The 20,521-nt window shown below is 37.7% G+C and overlaps 1 protein-coding gene across 3 annotated transcripts in view; it reads right to left on the reverse strand.

Annotated features, from left to right (window-relative positions):
* Nucleotides 1–311: 311 nt before the first annotated feature.
* The window catches only part of Phtf2 (putative homeodomain transcription factor 2), a 65,322-nt gene continuing 45,112 nt past the window's right edge, over nt 312–20,521 (reverse strand). The window contains exons 7-11 of one of the 3 annotated variants that reach the window (XM_051152094.1): nt 17,613–17,799; nt 13,494–13,649; nt 8,584–8,802; nt 2,216–2,344; nt 312–599 (exon numbers count right to left, since the gene is read on the reverse strand). In XM_051152094.1, coding sequence (XP_051008051.1) covers nt 312–599; nt 2,216–2,344; nt 8,584–8,802; nt 13,494–13,649; nt 17,613–17,799 — 979 coding nt within the window. Of the gene's footprint in view, nt 600–2,215; nt 2,345–8,583; nt 8,803–13,493; nt 13,650–17,612; nt 17,800–20,521 lie in introns of those variants that run through there. The other 2 variants (XM_051152095.1, XM_051152096.1) reach the window with 2 other exon arrangements.

The following is a 20,521-nucleotide window of genomic DNA, read 5'->3' on the forward strand; positions in this document are numbered from 1 at the left end:
CATCTACCTTAAGATAGGAACGGAGAGACAGCCACATTTTTATATTCTGTACTTTCTTCAATCGAAAATGAGGAACCTCAGATTTCCTAGCTCTTCTCGCAGATGTCAAATGTCCAAAGAGTTTTGCAAAGAGTAATCGCTAAAAAAAAAATCAAGATAAAGATTTTCGTATAAAAACCTATCAGCAAAATATGAATTATCATGACTCAATATAAAAAGGAAACAAATATAATTACATCAAAGTGTTTAGCGAAATACTAAGATACTTAGGGAATACTTTGAGCACTATGAAAAAAGCACATTAACATTTTTCATATCATACTCACTTGCTTATATGTTCTTTCTGCTACACACAGCAAGAAAAAGAAGATCCATACAAGAGACACACGAACCACAAAACTTATTAGGACCATAGAAAGAACCATGAAATCTTCGTTAGAACCAAATGCAATCACATAAAGCTCTGAAGCAGAATGGGCTGTGAGCTGATCCAAGTCTGTCGCTTGGGACAGCCGGAAAACAAAAGGAGTTAAGCCCAGGATTAGGGAGATGGCATTTCCAAATATCTGGTATCCTATGCCTGGCACATGGTTGTTCACCTGAGAAAGCAGGGACAGAGGAGAAAAGAATGGAAAGTGTACATAAATTGAATTTAAAGTAGAACAGATTCCTAAGGAACTTTATTCTTTTAAATAGAATTTTAATTTTTTAATTTAATACATATATAAAATAAGCCTACTGCACATTCATTATAAGATCTCCAATTCATAAGTAGATATGAAAGGAAGATCAATCTTAAGAGATTGAAGTAATCTATGCATTATTTTAAAAGTTAGAAATATTTACAAGCATTACACTGTTAGAATGTTAAGAGCACATGCTAAGTTAAACCCAATTCATTCAAGAAAAGAGTCAGGAGCTAGTGATGGCTCAGCAGATAAAGATGCCTGTCATTAGAGCCTGACAACTCCAGGACCCACACGGCAAGGAAGAGCCACGTCTGCCCTCCACAGCACACTGTGACACATATACACTGGCCCCAAACATAATTAAACAAAAATATTATTTTTAAAAAGTCATAATTATTAAATAAATCTTTAACTTGTATTCTTCTCCTGAACTAGGTGTGTAAAAAATTCCTCCCTAATATCATTTAATAAAATAAAGAACAAGAGAAGAAATTAAATAGGAGGAGAAAAGTAAGGAGGATATAAAAAAGTGAAAGATACTAAGTATGGGAAAAATAAAAGCTTTTAATATGCTAGATCGGCAAAGCTGAATTGTCATAGGGCTAACTTTTAAACTCACACACTAAGTAAATCTGACTCGGTTATCTTACAGCTCACAGATGTTTAAGCTACAGAGTTCCTCTAGTTTCAAGCCCTGAAGTTCCCTGTCGACTGGCTTTAAATGATCACAGTGAGAACTAGAATATGGAATCTGCCAATCTTTAGATACAGTTATATTTTAATTCCTGTCCCATACAAAGTAATGACAAAAGCCCTATTAAAATAACATACCACAGAAATTTAAAACTCCAAATCAGAGTATGCCTAGTCATTTAGAGAAATCAGTTTAAAAAAAAAAAACTGACAGCAGTAATAAACAAAACAATCAATAATCACTGAAACAAATACCAAATCTACAGTATTTGTACCAAACTTTGACCACTGGAAAGTCTGACCACCGTATGCCTTATTCTTTATATCTAAGCAAGCAGCAAGCACAATACAGATTTCTTGCTTGAGTCTTAAATTCTAATAAATTCTCAAACACATACACAATCTTATCCATTGAAGGAAAAGAAAAAAATTACATTATGGCATCTATTCCAAGTCAATAGAGACGTTAGAAGCCCAGCATGGAGGCCAGAGAGAGGGAGCTTGAAGACAGCTACCTAGGCCTGAGCCAAATCTGAGTCTGGTCTTCACAATGCATGCGGAGCGGGAAGAAAAGAACAGACTCCACAAAGCTGTCCTCTGTCCTCCACAATTACGTTGTGACACTTGCACACCTCACACCCCAATGTCCCTTCAAATAAGGAAAGGGTCTGTTGCCAAATCACTGGTTAAGATGGGGCCAAAAGAAACAAAAATAACAACTTTCCAGGGTGACAAAAATAAGTGTATACATTATTAGCATTTAGGTAATTGGCTCATATACTGAGTGCCACTAAATCTACCATTAAAAAAAAAAATTAAAGCCGAGAACTCACTCTGTTCATTATCATCCCACTGATTTCGAGGACAGACATGTCTGCTTTCTTACAATCATTGCCTTCCCACACTATCGCACTGATTTTTTCTAATCCTGGGTGGGAACTATGAAGCCAGGGCAAATGACTCTACAAAAAAAGAGAATTGAAGACATTTATCACATTTCACAAATAAAAGTGTCTACAAAACAAAAATAGCTGTATGTGTTTGTATAATCGTAACTACACTAAATATAAATTGGTAAATATATACTTTGTAAATGGAACACATTTGTGTGTCCATTAGTCATATCTATGCACATATAATTTTAGCTACATTAAAACTTCTATTTAAAATTAGTTATATATTAAACAGATGACATAAGAAATTTTGCAGATATAAAAATGTAAAACGTTTAACAAATATTCAATCATTTAAATATATACCAAAATATGTTGGCAAGAGTACTTACTTGTCAACCAGTCTATCTGAGGCTAAAAACCATGACTGCCACTTTACTCTGCTAACTGTCCAGCTCATGGCCACTCAATACAAACTACGATGGCTGAGATCTTAAGCTCTTTGAAAAACCACAGGATTCAATCTCATCCTGGAAGAGATTTTTCCCTCATTTACCTTGATTAACAGATTTATTTTTTGGTTTGTTTTTTTTTTTTTTAATTTTATTTTAAAGCAGCATTTCTGGGGAGGATTAATTAAGCTTTCCTCCCCTTTATTTTCAGATACAGCAAACACTGTACAGAGATACATAAAGAATTACAAGTACTCTCTGAAATACAATGCATTATTTCTCAATGTTTTAAGGAATAATAAAAGTTTTAAAAAATGAAAAACTTTAGTATAAAGCATCAAATGTTTAAGTTTTGCTGTTTGTTTTGGATATATAATTAAATGAATAGAATTAGAAAATAGGGCAGTTGAGCTGCAGGTAGCAACAAAAGCAACAAAACACTTTAACAGCAACATATAATGACATGGAGGAAAACCGTAAGACACTGGGGCTGGAATAGGACTAACTTGTTTACATTACAGCATTTCTATCTTACATTTATCTCAAGGATTGATATATTTCCCACATTTATATAAAGGATATATTTGGTATTCATAGTAAACTGAGGAATATGATCAACAGATTGTTGACATTCAATATTCACAAGTACTTCCATAAATTTAAGACATAAAATTTTTCATATGGGGGAATAAAGGTGCACCAATGATCTCTAATTGAAGCTGCCTAAAAAGTCAATAATATATAAAAAAGAAGAGTAAAATTTTATCTTTTCTAAACATCTTTATCTTTTCTAAATATTTCCATTGTCTTTATAGAACTCACGACTTTAGGGGCTTACAAGCTTTGAAATATTAACTGTCAACTTTGAGTGATAGTTCATAACTTGTTGACAAACAATATATGTTAGTTTAGAATACAAATAGTTTTGTATCAAAATATGCATCAAACATTCTCTGAAATTTTAATTAATTCTGAAATATACTGGAATCAAAATGTTCTTTAAAAAAAAAAATGGCTAGAGTCAGGCATGGTGGTGCACGCCTTTAATCCTAGCACTCAGGAGGCAGAGGCAGGCGGATCACTGTGAGTTCAAGGCCATTCTGGTCTACAAAGGGAGTCCAGGATGGCCAAGATAACATAGAGAAACCCTGTCTCAAAGAAACAAAAAAACAAAATAAAACAAAACAAAAAATGGCTAGAGATGTCACTTAGAGGGAGTGTGCCCATCTGGTATGCAGTGCACAAAGCCCTGAGTTTCAATCCTAGTGCTCTTAACGTAGGGGAGGCACGTGGGGGGGGGGCACAAAATGTGCAAAAAGTAAAATAAAACCTGCAACACAGGAGTGTCTCAGAGGCTCAGCTATTGTAAGCAGTTTTTACAGATGTGCCTAGAGGCTTGTCTCCTAGGTGACTCCAGACCCTGTCACACAGACAATACCACTAGCCAGCAAGAAACCAACTTCTTTGCTGTCCTCAAAGTATTTCTCTCATTACATTTGCAAACATGTATATTATTTTCTGACCGACAAAAGGCAAGAGAGAAGATGGCTATAAGAACTGGTCAATTTAGAGTCTCTCAATGTATATGTCTGTAAAATACATTCTGTTTGAACATGCACGGCACTCAGAGAACAGTATCCTAAAAGGCTCACAGAAGCAAGAGCAAGTGACTGCAGTTTAACTTCCTCAGACGGCACTGTACCATCATGCTCCTCAACAGATCTGCTGAGTGTAATTCAGGGTTAGCATGGGTCATATGTGGCCTGTGTAGGGTGGGCACACTGAAGGCCTTAGGTTTACATTATTATTTTTCATCTTCATCCCAGATCTCCAGTGTTTTGCTTTTATCTTTATTCAAAATGGAAACCTTAAATTGCAATTGTATTTTGCTTTACTTAAAATAAATTCAAATGCTTTACTTGGTGTGTCCACATAGGAGAATGTAGTCATTGAAATCCAGCTATACCTACTGGAAAATGGTATCTCCTGAATATGGCTTCTTAGTCATTATGTACCCAGCCATAACTAGCAGTGAAATATCCTCTTCTATGAATGTTTGTTACAATTTACAAATATAACAAAACTATATCTGACAATATTCTGACAAGAACATGCCAATCCAAATGCTCAATGCTCCTTCCCAAGGAGAATTTCGCATCTAGATAGTAAATAGAAAACAGTCTTGCAAACCTAACACAGACCTATGGCCAGACAGGAAAACAATCTGGTAGTTTTCTCATTGAAGGAAACTAATTTCTACTGTCTGACAACTTGTAAGACTGAAAAATATGAGCCTTCTGGAAGCCTGAAAATAGGAAATTGTGTAGGAAAAAAAATGAACTTTCAATTGCAAGCCAATATTAATCAATTAAGTGTAGGATATCATAATTAGATACGCAGGTAGAGCGCTAAGAGGTGCTTTCTCTCATAGAAAAACAGAAGGATGATATCAAACACATAGGGCCAAATTATTAAACAAACTATTTCCTAAATAACTTTGAAAAGTACTAAGTGGCATTTAAAAATTTATTTAATGTATTTTTCAGGTATTCACCAAGCTAGTATTTACTAAATATATACGATGTACCAAGGAGCAAATGACACAAAAATACAATGAAAATTGTGCAGCCCATGCATCTATGCTGCTTACGGAATTACAGGAAAAACCGCTCAGTGTCCTAGGTGAATATGAACATGCCTCACCCAACATCAGAGTCTAATGGATTGTTCACTGCTGTTTTCACTTCTTCAGATGCAGGGACCCCTAGCTATTCCCATAGCCACACCCTGAATTGCTTCACCTTTGAAATGAGTCACTGTCAGCCACCCCCCCCCCCATCAGATCAGGTCTCTGAAACCTTCAATTCTAAAGCACTTGTTCTCTTAAACATAGACACCCCTCAATTTATCAGCCCTTTCTTGGCCAACCTGCCATCTGGACCCCCATGGAAACATTTCAAGCATCCCTTTCTTGCTCTTCTCCCTCCTTAGTAGACGGAGCCTCTGGGGTCTCAGAGACCAAAAGGCAGCAGGGTCTTCAAGGCCTGCCTTGGCCACTCCATACACTGCCCTCTGCTACCCCAGAGCTTGTGCTTATCCCTGCCAGTAACTGCGGATGTCTTCTTTTGTAATTTTTAATTTCCCTCTACTAGCTTCCTCATTTGTACATAAATGTGCTCAATATCTCCCATCTTAAAAACATGCCTTCAGCTCTTAATGTCCCATCTGAATTACCTCATCTTCTCCACACTTCTATGCTTGCTCTTTAAACATTACTCATTCATACCCTTCAACACCTCAGTGGCGCTTGCTTTCCCCTGTCACTTTGCAGTGGGCCTGAAGCCAAAACCAATGGATATATCTTCAAAGTGAAACATTTCATTCAGCTACTCAGGAAGGTAGTTTTACCACATTTCACTTTCTTCTCAATGTGCTGAAGTAAAATATTTCAGGTAAACTCGGAAATTATTTTGTATACTTCTGTGATTCATCACCAAGTCTACATTTGCAATATTCATGCTTACTATTTGCATGCATGCCTTTTACATTCCAACTGCATATGCTTTTATTCATGAATACACAATAGTTTTACATGTTTTCAATTTTTTATATAACTGGTACTACACAGTTCTTCAAACTGCTTTCATTGAAAAAACAAAGCAAATTTATACTTCAACTTAAATTTGAAAACTTATATTCACAACACTTACTCGTGTTGACATGTGTTTGTTTAATTTCATTGCTATGAACTGTTTATTACAAGCTTTGATGTACTAGTTTACTGCTGTTATGCTGCCGATCATTGCAACAAAATAGCTGGCAGAAAGCCACTCAGGGAGGGCCTATCCTGGCTCACAGCTCGGTTGTGGTAGTCAATCCTGACAGGAAAGCCCCAATGGGGAAACAGAGAAAGGGAAACGGCAGTGCTGAGCTGCTTTGCTTTTCCTTCTTATTCAGTGAGGGGTCTTAGCTCATGAGATGGTGCCACATCTGTTCAGGGCAGCTCTTCTCTCCTCAGATTAACATGCACCAAACACAGCCAGAGCCTCCCAGGTGGCTCGAAATTCTTCTACGTTGGCAATAAAGAATAATTATCACAGCTATGCTATCCTCATTTCCCCTCTTTCTTTCTCCCCCCGCCCCCACTTTCAAGACATGGTTTCTCTGTGTAGACCAGGCTATCCTGGAACTTACTATATGGATATACAGATCATGATGGCCTTGAACTCACAGAGATCCGCCTGACTCTGGCTCCCAAGTGCTGTGATTAAAGCCTTTCGCCACCACCCCCAACTCCACTTAATTTTGTTCTATCACATACAGTGTGATGAACATCTATGTTTCCTTGTGTCCATCTTCTAAAATGTCACTGAAGTAGGATGGGACCTTCACATTTGTCAAATAGTGATAGGCTACTGCAAAGCAGCTGTACAAATTTTATCAACATACTGTTTAATGATTCTTGCCAATGCTAGTAATTTCTCAAATTTATTTATTTATGTATTTATTCATTCATTCATTCATTTCTGCCCTGGGTGCTTGGATTAAAGGTATGTACAATGCTTGGCCTTTTAAATTTTTTTGAAATCTGATTCTGATCAGTGGTGTCTCACTGCTCTGAAGTGCATTTGCCTGCCTACTACACAAGTGGCCACACTAGCATACTACTTGTCTCCACTCATATACTTGTCCCCGTAAGTTCCTCATCAGATTCCTATATTTTCCTATTGAGTCTTCTCTTCCTCCTTCTCTCTTTTCTTCTCTCCCTAACCCCCTTTTATGTATGTGTGTGGGGGTGGGTGGGTTTGTACGAGCAAGTGCACATACACTTACCTATGCAGAGGTCAGAAGTCAACCTCAAGTGTCATTCCTCAGTGCTATCTACCTCATTTTAAGAGAACGGGTCTCTTACTAGCTTGTCCAGGAGGCTAGGCTGGCAGGCTAGGCAGCCCCTGGGATGAGTGCGTCTCTGCATGCACCACTGCACCTACTTTCTTTCTTTGAACTTAGGTCCTTGTGCTTATGCAGTAGGCACTACACTGCCTGGGCTCTCCCTAGCCAGGGGAAAGGATCCGAAATGGCAACAGCTGTCTGGACTGCTGAGTGCATAGATGGAGATGCCATTCACCAAAATTCTGCGTACAGTGAGAGAAAGCTTATAAAGACAGATGAGGAATTTTGCTAGAATTGGGGCACTGATGGACATTAAAGGGTTCAGTGCAGTACCTGACTCAATTGTGCTTTTCAGCACCTTAAATGTGATTAATCTAAAATGATATGCACATTAAGGGTTCAACTAAAGTCTGTAGGCTTAATATAAAATATGTCTTCTATACCATTTCTGTTTTCACATTAATTATATAGTAAAGGGTTAATATGTTGAATATATTTGGTTAAATAATGATATAGGAATTTCACCTTTTTAAAGTGTAAACTTACATACATGACCCATGATATTTCTATTGAATAATGCGACTACAGGTGCTAAGTAATCCAAATTTGGTACTCGGGAGACATAGATTTTGAATCATAATCTTAAAGGCAGAATTTAGGCCATGGTGTATATGAATCTGAACAGGTAAAAATGACTAGGGCATCTAAAACACAAACTGGCCCACAGAACTCCATCTACTAACTCAGGGACATATGTGTGAAAGATGAGACCCACAACCACAATATAAACACCGAGACTCTACAGCTTAATAAAACCAGACTACAGGCCACATTAAAAACAACAGAAAACCCTTATGCATTAACTTAACTGAATGTAAGCTCTTTTGTCACCTCTGTAAGATTTGTACAGACATCACAGGAGCTTATCTGGCAGCTCCACACAATCCAACACTGTAAACTAACCTGATGGAAAGGGTCGTCTCTGTATTCTTTTTTCCCACATGGATTAATCTGAGGGTTTCCCGCATCTGTCTCACTGGTACAAGATGAGCGGCATTCTGCACAGTGTAACAAGTCTTCCCACAATACATCTTCAGTTTCAGATTCTGGCCTTGTACTCTCAGAATCCTGTCTGGAACTTGAACAGCGAGAGCTGCAACTAGTACCCGATTTAGGGGCATCCTGAAATCAAGATATTCTTTTAACATTAATACAATTTATGTGTTCTTTCCAACTCAAAGGATTTTATCTTTTATCTTTTATCAGAACCATATATTGTTACTTTTCCTGATACAACAAACACACTGTCTGTCATAGGACAGTGGAAGAGACAGCAAAACATTAAAAGGATAGATTAATTTTAAGGACTTAACAAAATGATGCCCTCTCATCATTTGATTTTATATTTCAGGTCAGACTTTACTTGGCATGCAAACAGCACCTATTTTCTTTTAAAATTTATATAAAGGTCAGAATACAAGTATGCACAGTAGTCCATGCTCGTACGGTATAGACCACCAATGTTTCCTGCTTAAACCCAGGGCCTCCAGCACTCTACCATGGAGCACTATTCTCAGCCCTTGGTTTGCTGAGATAATGTTTACCTATGTAGCTCAGGCTGGCTTTGGGTCATGCAGAGTGAAGATAACAGAGCAGACCCTACCTGCTGGCTAGCTTTCACAGTGCTATAAAGTATTATGTCGTCTGCTACAGAAGCAAAGACACCAAGGCCTTACTTAAGGCTGGACTCTGCTTGGGCTCTCAGTACTTTCAATGGGGCATTTATTATCAGAGATACTTTTGCCCTGTATTTCTATATTTTAAAAATATTTTTAATAGTCTTTGACAATGTTATGTGTGTGTCTTGTATCTTGGCTGTATCTTCCCTCCTTTTCTTTTTCCCTCTCCTAGACCCCTTTATCAGGTCCCTTTTCTACTTTCTCATCCCTTAAAAAACAAAACCATAAAAAACCCCTCAGATTCTAATGACTCCTGCCCATACCCGTGTGTCCCCTGAAGCGTGGGCCCTAAGGGGACACAACACAAAAGAAAAGTGATGTTCCCTTCCCTGGCAGCCATCAAGTGCTAGTGTGGTTCCTTAAGTAGGGTTGGGGCCTTGAGAGCGTCTCCCTGGTCCATGCTAGGATGTTGACTTAGCTCATTACTGTAACGGCGAGCCATAGTTGCTTTTGAGCTCATGAGTGCAACAGCCAGGCATGTCTAGGTGACAGCATCTCGTAGCCCTCTCAGTTCTCCAGCCCTTGCGTTCTCTCCACCCTCTTCGCTATGATACTCCCTGAGCCTTGAAGTTGGGGTTGACATAAATGTCCCATTTTAGGACTGAACATTCAGCAGTCACTAATTCTCAGCACTTTGACTAATATGGGTCTCTGTATTCACTGCTCTCTATTATAAAACACTTCTTTGGCCAAGGTTGAGAGCCATACTAATCTATAAGTATAAATATAAATATTTAGAAAGCCATTTGACAGTATGAGCATTTAGCAAAACAACAGTAGTAGATTTTCCCTGGAGGTCTATGATCTCCCAAACCATGAACTTTTGACCAGTTTTACAGTTGCAAGCATGACTTCCCCTTTGTGGAAACCTTGGAGCAGTTGGTTACTCTCTTAAAAGCCAAGGCAGTATTGGACTGTCTTACGAGTAAGTTCTGATATATATTTGCTAATCATATTATGAAATAAAATGACAAACAAGAGGTATCATTTTTAATTAAAACTAATAGATGGACTTATGAGTAAGAAAGCGTGTATAATCCTAACTCTAGCCTGCCAAAAGTATTTTATCATTATTACTTAAACTTAAACTTGAAAATAACTGCTTATTATCTTTACATTTAAGACCAAACTATATCTAAAAACTGTTTAGTCTAAAATAATAAGAAATATTTTAATTAGAAAAAAACCAGTTCAATGTACTGGCTTTTGTGAAGAGTCTTGCTCCCTAGAGATACAGATGCAAAAACTGGGCCTCAGAAAAGTTAGGAAGAAAATAAAAAGTTCCCAAAGTCATTTAAATAGCTGGATTCCAAACCCATGGCTTCTTCATTCTGATTTCTATCACTTGCTTTCTTCATTTGATAAGCATCTAATCTACTACAGTAATTGGACAAAATTTGAAAAAAACAATTAAATTGGCTTAATAGAGGAATCAGAACATTTAAGTCCCGTCTCTAGTCAACCAAGCAAGCCCACCAGTCTCTTAGTCTGTTTCTGAACAGGAGAGCCTGAAGAAGGCAGTGCGTATAGTGCATGGTGGGAACTAGCAAAGAGCAGGGCACGGAAGCTTACACATGGCACCACGAGACCCCCACGTTAGCTCAAGTGCGAACACTCTTATTTCCTCCAACATTTAAGCAACTGCTCTCATTTCGTAGTTAAGATTATTTTATAAAAGGAAAGTAAATGAGAACTGTTTTATATCTGATTTCTGGGTCACCTGAAAACACCCTCATAACCTCTGATAGATTTCTTGTCATTTGTGTATTTCCTACAACATACAGGAACTAGAATCTAATAATTTCTTCAAGAAAAGTGTTGCTTGGTTGTCTATGTTTTTGCTTTGTGTGAATCTTCTTCTGGAGTGATAGCTGTACGAGATGATAAATGTATTAATCATGGTGTGTTTACATTTACCACATGAGGCAGGTGGTACGGGCACACACCTTTCATCCCAGTACTAGGGGAGGTAGAGCCCGGCAGATCTCTGAGCTTGAGGCCAGCCTGGTCTATGGAGTGAGTTCCAGAACAGCTAGAGTGACACAGAAAAACCCTGTCTCAAACAACAACAACGAGATTTATCCAAATTATTTTTTGTTTGAGAGGAGGGAGGCTCATTCTTAAAGAAAATAAAAACAAAAAACTCCAGTAATTTGTAGAGTTTGGCAACTAAACTGTCCAGTAATTGTAAATTAAAGTTCAAAACAATACTGCACACCTGCCTCCACTGCTGCTTTCTAAAGCAGTGGTTCTCAACCTTCCTAATGCTGCGAACTTTAGTACAGCTCCTCATGTTGTGGTGACCCCCAACCATAAAATTATTTTGTTGTTACTTCAAAACAACACTTTTGCCAGTTTTATAAATCATTATGATAATATCTTCCAAGGGGTCATGGCCCACAGGTTGAGAACTGCTGTTCTCAAGGCTTGTTCTCTCTTAGGGTATGCCCTTTCTAGCTGGCTCTGTTTCTACAGTCACATCGGGGGAGCTGAATGCAACTGTTTACACATCATTTATTTTAAAGTCTTTATAAATGAATATAAGATTTCATTTTTGTTTAATGCTTATTAACTAACAGTGTTAAACAGATTAAAATGTTTCTTTTTTAAGATTTATTTTTAATTATGTGTATGTGTTTTCCCTATACCTATGTACACATATATTGTATGTTCACTGCCCAAGGAGTCCAGAAGAGTCGGCCAATCACCTAGAACTGGAGTTAGGATGGTTGTGAGCCACCATTTGGGTGCTGCGAACTGAACCCAGTCCTCTGCAAAAGTAACAGATATTCTTAACCACTGAGTCATCTCTCCAGCTCCAGCTGAAATGTTTCTATAGTGATAATTATTTAAAATCTCAGTGCTTTGCTCATCAAAAATCTCGACAGTCAAAATACAGCTGCAAAGAGTAAAGGTCACAGAAACAAGACTCACTCTAAAGTCAAAAAACTAATTATATAGGAGAGGCATCAAACAGCTCTCTACGTTCCTTCCAGCACCAATAAACTTCTAACTACATAAAGTAAGATTTTGATTTCCCAGGCTTGGTTATTACATTTAAAAACAGAATGGGGGTGACAAAGCAGTAAGCTGGTGTACTGTCTTAGTGTCTGTCTAATGCAGGCCTTGAGAGGAAAAGAGACAACCAAAGCCCAACCAGACATGTAAAAGAGAGCTGTGTGACTCCTAGCTGCCTGAGGCTACTTGTACGCTACCTCAGCATAACACGTGATTTTTATTTAAGTGTTTCAAAATCATTCAGGAAAAACAAATTAGTGTTAGCTAAACACTAGCCAGACAATGAAATTTTTTCCATAGAAAGTGAACAATAAATGGAATGAAATTATTTTTCTTCTATCTAAACAGTTTTTAACTCTAGAGATGTCAGAAAGTTGGGGAGAGGTCTGAGAAAACAAACCAACCAGACAAACAAATAAATAAATTTATAAAAAAGAAAAAACTGGAACCAAGGAGGAAAATTACTGAATGTTGTAGTATGAGGAAATTAATAACTGGCAACAGAACCATGAGAGAAATTACTTGGAAAATAACTTCACTATGATGAGCTGTGGAAAGACTGGCGCAGGAGTTGGCAGACTTTCTCGGCTGGCAAAGACACCCGATGGCGGGCAAGTCAGACAGTCTCCTGATAGCCTGGGTTAGAGCCCTGGAACTCGTCTGGTGGAAAGAGCCAACACCCACAAGGTGGTCTCTGACATGTACAAAGGGGCACGCCCTCCATAACCAGTAAACAAGTAAATATATTTAACAGGAAAGAACCACCTAAGTGAATGAATCTTCACAGATACTGCAAAAACTGAATGTGAACGAATGGTTACTGGTCAATGGATCAACGCTACTCTACCCTTCATTATGGCAGAACAAAGCTGGGTGTGGCGGTGCGCCTTGAATCCCAGCACTCCGGAGGCAGAGGCAGATGAATCTGGTTTGGGGCTAGCCTGGTCAATATAACAAGTTCCAGGATTGCCAACAGAGCTACATAGTGAGACTGCCTCAAAAAATAAAAATAAAAATATATATGTATATATATTGATAATGGTGGGAAATATTTCAATAGAAACGCTCAATTGCTGAAAGTAACATAAAGTATTTAAGTAACGTGAAACTGTATACCTCATTTGCATAATGCTTTTTATAGTGGTGTGGCTTTCTATTCCGAAGACTGCTTTCGGGAGTTCTGTCCACGTGACAGCGCAGTGAATATCCTGTTTCAGGACCTTCCTCACTGGATACTTCATCAGAGACATTGGTCACCTTTCTTTGGGTGTCCTAGTTGGGAGAAGACAAAGAAAACTATAAGTAACTTCTGACTGAACTCTGAGCTATGAAATGACAATCTCTAAAAAGTATGCACATACACACATATATACCTTGAAAATATCTCCAATTGTCACCTAGAAACTGATTTGGACTACCAAATTTTCAGCAAAAATGCCTTACTGATTATATTCTTAAATATACATTTTCTTTTTAAAAATAATTCAAGTAATTTAATAACATTTTGGCCAGGAAAGTATCCGAGACACCTTACAGAGATAAGAAATATAACAGAGGCCATTAGAAAGAAGCTGAAAGACACGAGGGAGAAAAAGTATAATATTTTATCAAGCTACATAGTCATCGATTATAGGCGCCATCACTGATTTAGTTACAGAGCAGCAAGAAATGAATAGTGGAATATGTGCCCATATCTGACCCGTTCTGTACGGATCAACTGTAAGAGACACCCGTATTTTAGATACTCTGAAAGTGACTCGAGGCGTGAGCTCTACTGACATGCTCTGCTCACATAACGTAGTAGGTAGTATGTGCCTGAAGCTGTGTTTGGAAAACCTGTGAAAGGGGTGGCACGTACTGTGCTCATAGTGTCAGACAGCTCATACTTGAGTATTAAATTATAGCCAGACTCAACTGCACACTTGTGATTCATAGTTGGTATTATAAAATATAAATAGTCACTATTAAAAAAATTGAAGAAAATCTTCTCAATTCCTTCAGTACAAAATTACCCATGCTTACATTCCTAAATGCAGTGCCATTTAACTTGACCACATTTTAAGAAACTCGTAAGCACAGCGCCTCACACAAACTTACTTTTACTGATGCCCCCCTCTCCTCCCTCCCTCAGCTCCCTGCCTACCCTGCTTACAACCTTCCACGAGCAATATTCTTGTCCACTTTCATCACATATTACATTATATATCTTATACCCTCCCTTAAAATTTTTTTTTTCATTTTTGCCCCTTTCATACAGCACTTTCTACCCAGGGTTGCTCCTTCATAAATGTATAAATATATAAATTAGAAGCTAGGATTCACATGAGAGAGGATAAATGCAGCATTTGTCTTTTTGAACCTTGGTTACTTCATTTAGTTCACTTCCAGTTCTACCCATTTTCCTGAAGAGTTCATTTTTCTTCACAGCTGAATAAAATTCCATAGTAAACATGTTCCCCTTTTTCGTTATTCACCCATCTGTTGATGGATATCTATACTAAATCATTCTCGTTATTATGCACACAACAGCTGTAAACATGGATGGAAGTTCTCTCTGTACGATACACAGTCCTTTCAGTATATGCTAATTCTGTTCTTAGTTTTGATAAACGTTCACACTGATTTTCACAATGGCTGCCCTAGGTTCCTTTTTCCTCATGTCCTCATTTACACTTGCTCTCATTTCTTTGCTTGATACCCATTGCTGCCAGAAAATAAAGAAGTTTTAAAGATATCCATAATGATATATATTGGATACTTTGGGAACTATTTATTGCTATTTGTGTTTCTTCTTTGGAGAACTTTCTATTCATTTCTTTGCCCACTGACTGGTAGTTGGGGTTGGTTTTGTTCTTGATTGGGGGGAAGCAGCAGATATTTTGCAATTCTTTATGTATTCCCATATCTAAAGTATCTAAAGTACAGCTGGCAAAAGATTCCACTTACTCTATGGACTCTTTGTTCACCCTGCCTTTACTGTGCAGAAGCGTTTTCATTATGTGTCCTCCTTTGTCAATTCTTAGTGCTATTTCCAGAGCTTCTTGGATTCTAGGCAAAAAGTTCTTCTCTACACCTGTGTCCTGAAGTATTTTCCCCTGGTAGTTTCAGTTTTTCATGTTTTGAATTAACACTTTGAACTGACTTTCTGAGCATGGTGAAAGATATAGATCAGACTTCATTCTCTTGAAGGTAAATGTCCAGTTTTGCCAGTAGTGTCTGTTGAAAAGACTGTTCTCCAACGCATGTTTCCGACAACTTTGTCAAAAATGAGACGGCCAGGGCTGGCGAGCTGGCTCCACATTAAGAGCACTTGCAGAAATCCCAGGCTCATCCTCCAGGGCCCTAATGGTGGCTCACAACATCTGTAACTCTAGTTAATTCCACGCGATCTAACGCTTTCTTCTGACCTCTGAAGGCACCAGGCACATACATGGTGTGCATCCATACGTACACACAGGCAAACAAATTATATATGTAAAATAATACAAGAGAAATTATACACATAAAATAAACTGCACACATCTTTTTAAAAGTTTAATGAGGTGTCTACAGTTGTGTGGGCTTATTTCCAGGTCTTCTATTATGTCTATTTTTGTGGAAGCAGCATGCTGGCTTCGTCACTATGGCTATGTGGTGCAGTTTGAGGTCAGGTAACATGACGCCCCTGGCAATAATCTTTTGCTTAGAATTACTTTGGCTATTCATGGTCTTTTGCATTTCCCTATGAGTTTTAGGATACTCCCCCCACCTGCCCGATATGTGCCCAGTTCTATCAAGTATTTCACTAGAATTTTAATGAGTGTTGCATTAAATACAAATTATTTTGGTAGTCTAGCCACTTTAACAATATTTAATGCTGTTGTCCATTCAGAATTATGAAAAGGCTGCCCACTGCCAGGTATCTTCTTCAGCTTCTTTTTAGGGTATGTTACGTTTTCGCTGTATAACTATTGTGAATGGGATAGTCTAATTTCTTTCTCAGCAAGTTTGTTGTTAGTGTATATAAAAGTTACTGACTTATATATATTAATTTTGTATCCTGCAACTTTCAGCAAGTGCTTATTAGATCTAAAGGGGTTTTTTTTTTTGTTTGTTTGGAGCCCATGGTATCTTTTAAATACAGACTCATGCCACTTGAAAAGAATAAATTTAACTTTTCCTTTCCAATTTTAATCCTTCTTATATTTTTTTCTTATCTTATTACCAAAGCTAAGATGTGAAGCACTTTATTGAGTAATGGTGGAGTGGGTACCCTTGTCTCATTCCAACAACATGCTTCAATAAACTGGAAAACCCACCTAAAATCTACAGGGAACCATGAAAGATTCCGAATAGCAATCTTGAACAAAATGAACAAAGACTTCACCAAAGCACCAATAATATACACCGAGTCTGCTGTAACCTTAATTAGTACTGACAAATGAGTGGATTATTATTCAGTCCATAAAAACAAAAAAATTTGTCATTTGAAACGACAGACAGACAGACAGGATAAAGAGAGAGAGAGACTGAAATATTAAGTTACCGCAGTGTAAAAAGAGAAGCAGTGGGATGAGTGCATGGCTGAGGAGCACAGGGGTACAAGTGGACAGGACGAAAAACTTTAGTTTCTGTAATTATGGTTCACAAATTATTGCACATTTCAAAACAAAGTGAAAAAGATTTTTAATGTTCCCAACATATGATAAACACTTGTAATTAATAGGCCAGTGATTTTGATCCAATCTCTATAAGTTAGTTGTATACAAGCAGTGAAATATTACATTGTAACCTATAAATAACAACTGTATCAATCAAAAAGTTAAAGAATTGTTTTCAGATCATATATTAACTAAAACACATGATAAAGCCAAACGTAATAAATGTAGAGGAAATAAGGTATTTTCTTACAGAATAAGAGTCAGTCCCTACTTCAGCTTTTAGAATAACTTAGGTCTTTAGCTTAGTACAAATTCTGACATACTCATGAAGTAGGGAAGAAAAGGTAAGCTCTAATACACACCAACAGTAAGTGTGAGTTGCTTCAACATTTGGCAACGAAACCAAAACACAGATCAACTTATACTTGGTACAAGCATACCAAATTACACTTGCAATCCCATTTAACCATATCAACCAGGTTTTTAGTGTTGTAACTATTACTTATGAACAATCACAGAATCAATTCCAGAGAAAACACTTGAGAGTGAATATTCTACCTAAATCACTTCAAAATAAACTCTAACTGACACTGACTTTGGCAGGAACATTCCTTGGAGCCCGAGCAGCCCATGCTGTCTCTTCTGGTCGAATAGTCTCACACTGAGGTCCATGGTCCTGAGTTCCAGCCTCACTGTTTTTCACAGTCCTTTTCCCATCAAGGGACACATAACCATTGTCAGTCTCGGTTGACTTGTCAATTGAACTCTTCGCTTTCTTTGACCTGAAAAAGTGAATATATAAAAATGTGTTATGTGGACTTTTGTAGCTCATTTTTGATACATTGATATTTCTATTAAAATATGGTATTAATTACAAAAAGCAGTACTTTTCAGATTTTAACGGCTACCTTTATATTTTATAGCAAATGAGAAATAACATCAGATGAAATGACCACTTAAGTTAACACCCTAGTTCAACCCACGGTAGGTTTTGAGGCCATACAATCACTAGAGCACAAAGAAAAGCCCCAATTTACCAAATAACTCTCAGTGCAAACCATCTGGCCTGTGGACCATGGCCAGAGCAAAAATTTTATCCAGTTTTTAAGGGTTGTCATATTTTAAGCTTTTATTTTAAGAAGATTATCTTTGTAGTCTCATCAGATAAGTTACAATTAGTGACTTAATATTATCCCAAATACTTTACCTTTGGTATATATACACATAAGTTCTTTGGTAAGTTCCTTTTAATATACAACAAAAACATAAGACATTTTGTAGCAGAAAAATATATGGGAAAAGGAAAACTTAATCAGTAAGGTATAAGTCTGGCCACAGTGAACATGGAGAAGATAAAGTCAAGAAGCAGCCTCTTCCCCCACTGAAAGCATCTGAGAAAAAAATCATCAATGACCAGGTTGGTTATGGAACCAACAATGTCAGAATGAAGGATATTGATTTGTAGGAATAAAATATTTATAAAATACAATGTGGAAATAAATTTTAACAGGCAAATGTTTTAGGAGTCTTAAAAGCTGAAAGTAGCTACCAACGGAAATCTTTAATAGAAATGTGAGGCCACAGAAAACAGAGTGCTCCGTGTAGATGAAGTCTAAGGAAAGACAATGTAAAGCAGCTGTATTTAAATAGCCCCTTGAACTTCTCTAGAGCATAATCTAAAGGGAAGAAAAGTAAAAGTAGCATAATGCTTTCACACAGGTGGCAGCATTTTTGGTGCACTCCATTCTGAAACTTAGTGACTCAGTTCTATGGAATCCACCTAAGAGCTGAGAAGGAGGGCAGAGGGACTCATGGGACATGAAGGGGAAAGACTGGGAAGGAGGGGCTACAAAAGGGAATGGAGGGAACTGGTGGGTGGCGGCAATGGGCAGGGTAAAGCATCTACTCAGACACTGGGTGTTACCATACCTTGTGTGCCAATTAAAATTTTACAATTAATTTTAATTAATTAAAAAATTTGAGAACTAGCTGGAGGCTTAGGACTCACCTATTCTAAATGTTGATTTTTGGAATCAAGGAATAACACAAGGTTACAGGTGAAATAACACAGCCAGTTTGAAGCCAATTACAACACAAAAATAGTCCCTAAATGTGAAATGATTTATGTTCTCCACAGGACTTCCAACTGCCCCTGCTTTTTGGAAACTGCCTATTAGGATTTCTTGTAACAATTTTGTCAAAACAGAAAGTTTTTGTCTTATACAAAGAAGCCCATCTCCTTCTAGCCTGCTCTTCTCCCGCAGAACTCCTCCTAACAGAAACAAGCAGACCACATTCCCATATGCCCTATACAGTTCCAATACTTTATACTCAGAACATATATCCAAACAGTTGCAAGACTTGGAAGCCCAATCTCCTAATGTTTTCCTTCTATGTGATCCTAGTGCCACAAAAAAGCCAAGAGAAAATGAGCCTCAGATTAAAGACAATCAAAGATTAGCGAGAAAATGGGTTATGGTACAAAGAAGGATGGGAAAACAGAAAAAATAAAAGAAATCAAGAAGAGCACAAAGGTACCTTGCTACCTTAGCCTAGAGAAAAACACTGTTATTAACAACTCCCTTTCCTTCTCTGTAACACTATGTAATATGCAGATGGGTGGTTTTTTTTTTTTAAGTGAAGTACCTTGAAATTCAAATAAACTCATCATATGTTGGGGGGGTACTCATGAAAGGCTGGTGGAAATTTGACTGCATTGAGAAGGGAAAGAGAAGACAATGATGTAAAAGACAAGTAGAAAGTAGATTCATGAATCAGACAGAAAAGAAAGGTAAGTGTACACGAGAAGACAGGAAATCCAAAGAGCAGCAAGCAACGACGAGCACAGGTCTGGACGTCAGTAAGTAGGCAAAGAAGAAAGAGTGTCTGGAAACATGTAGGGTGAAGCAGAACTCCACTAAAGCCTGGTGATGATCTTCCAGTCAAAATGGCTTTTTTAAGATGGACAAGGTAAAGGCTACATGAAAACAGGGAACTGAGTACCAGCAGAACTCACTCCACATAGTGTCTTTCAGCTACCTTCCTGCTTTATGCTACCTCCCAGTCACTGACTTGATTTTTCTCAGAATTCTGTGACACTGAGAAGACATCAACAAAAGTTACTGAGCTTTAGTGGCTATTTGGTGTTTCTTATTAACCAAATGCAGATAAATCACGAAACTAGCTGTAATGGCAAGAAGAAGATAATAAATTTAAGCAACACCCTTGCAACTAAAAGTACAAACAGGAAGTCTAGAACTAGAAAGGCTAGAACAGAACAGCAGAGGCTGGCAGCGGTCTATGGCAGCTAATTTGGACAATAACGTGTAAGAGGAATGCCATACGTATTCTGGTAAAATCAAAAGACAGGCTACGCACACAAGATTCACTGTATATAAAAACATACTGAGAATAAGGCCAATCAGGGTTGTTGCTGATGAAGAAGATACAGAAATAGAAAAAGGATGGAACTGGAGAGATAGCTCAATGGTCAAGAGCCTTTGT

The sequence above is a fragment of the Acomys russatus genome, chromosome 10 (genome assembly GCF_903995435.1).
Source record: "Acomys russatus chromosome 10, mAcoRus1.1, whole genome shotgun sequence".
NCBI classification, from domain to species: Eukaryota; Metazoa; Chordata; class Mammalia; order Rodentia; family Muridae; genus Acomys; species Acomys russatus.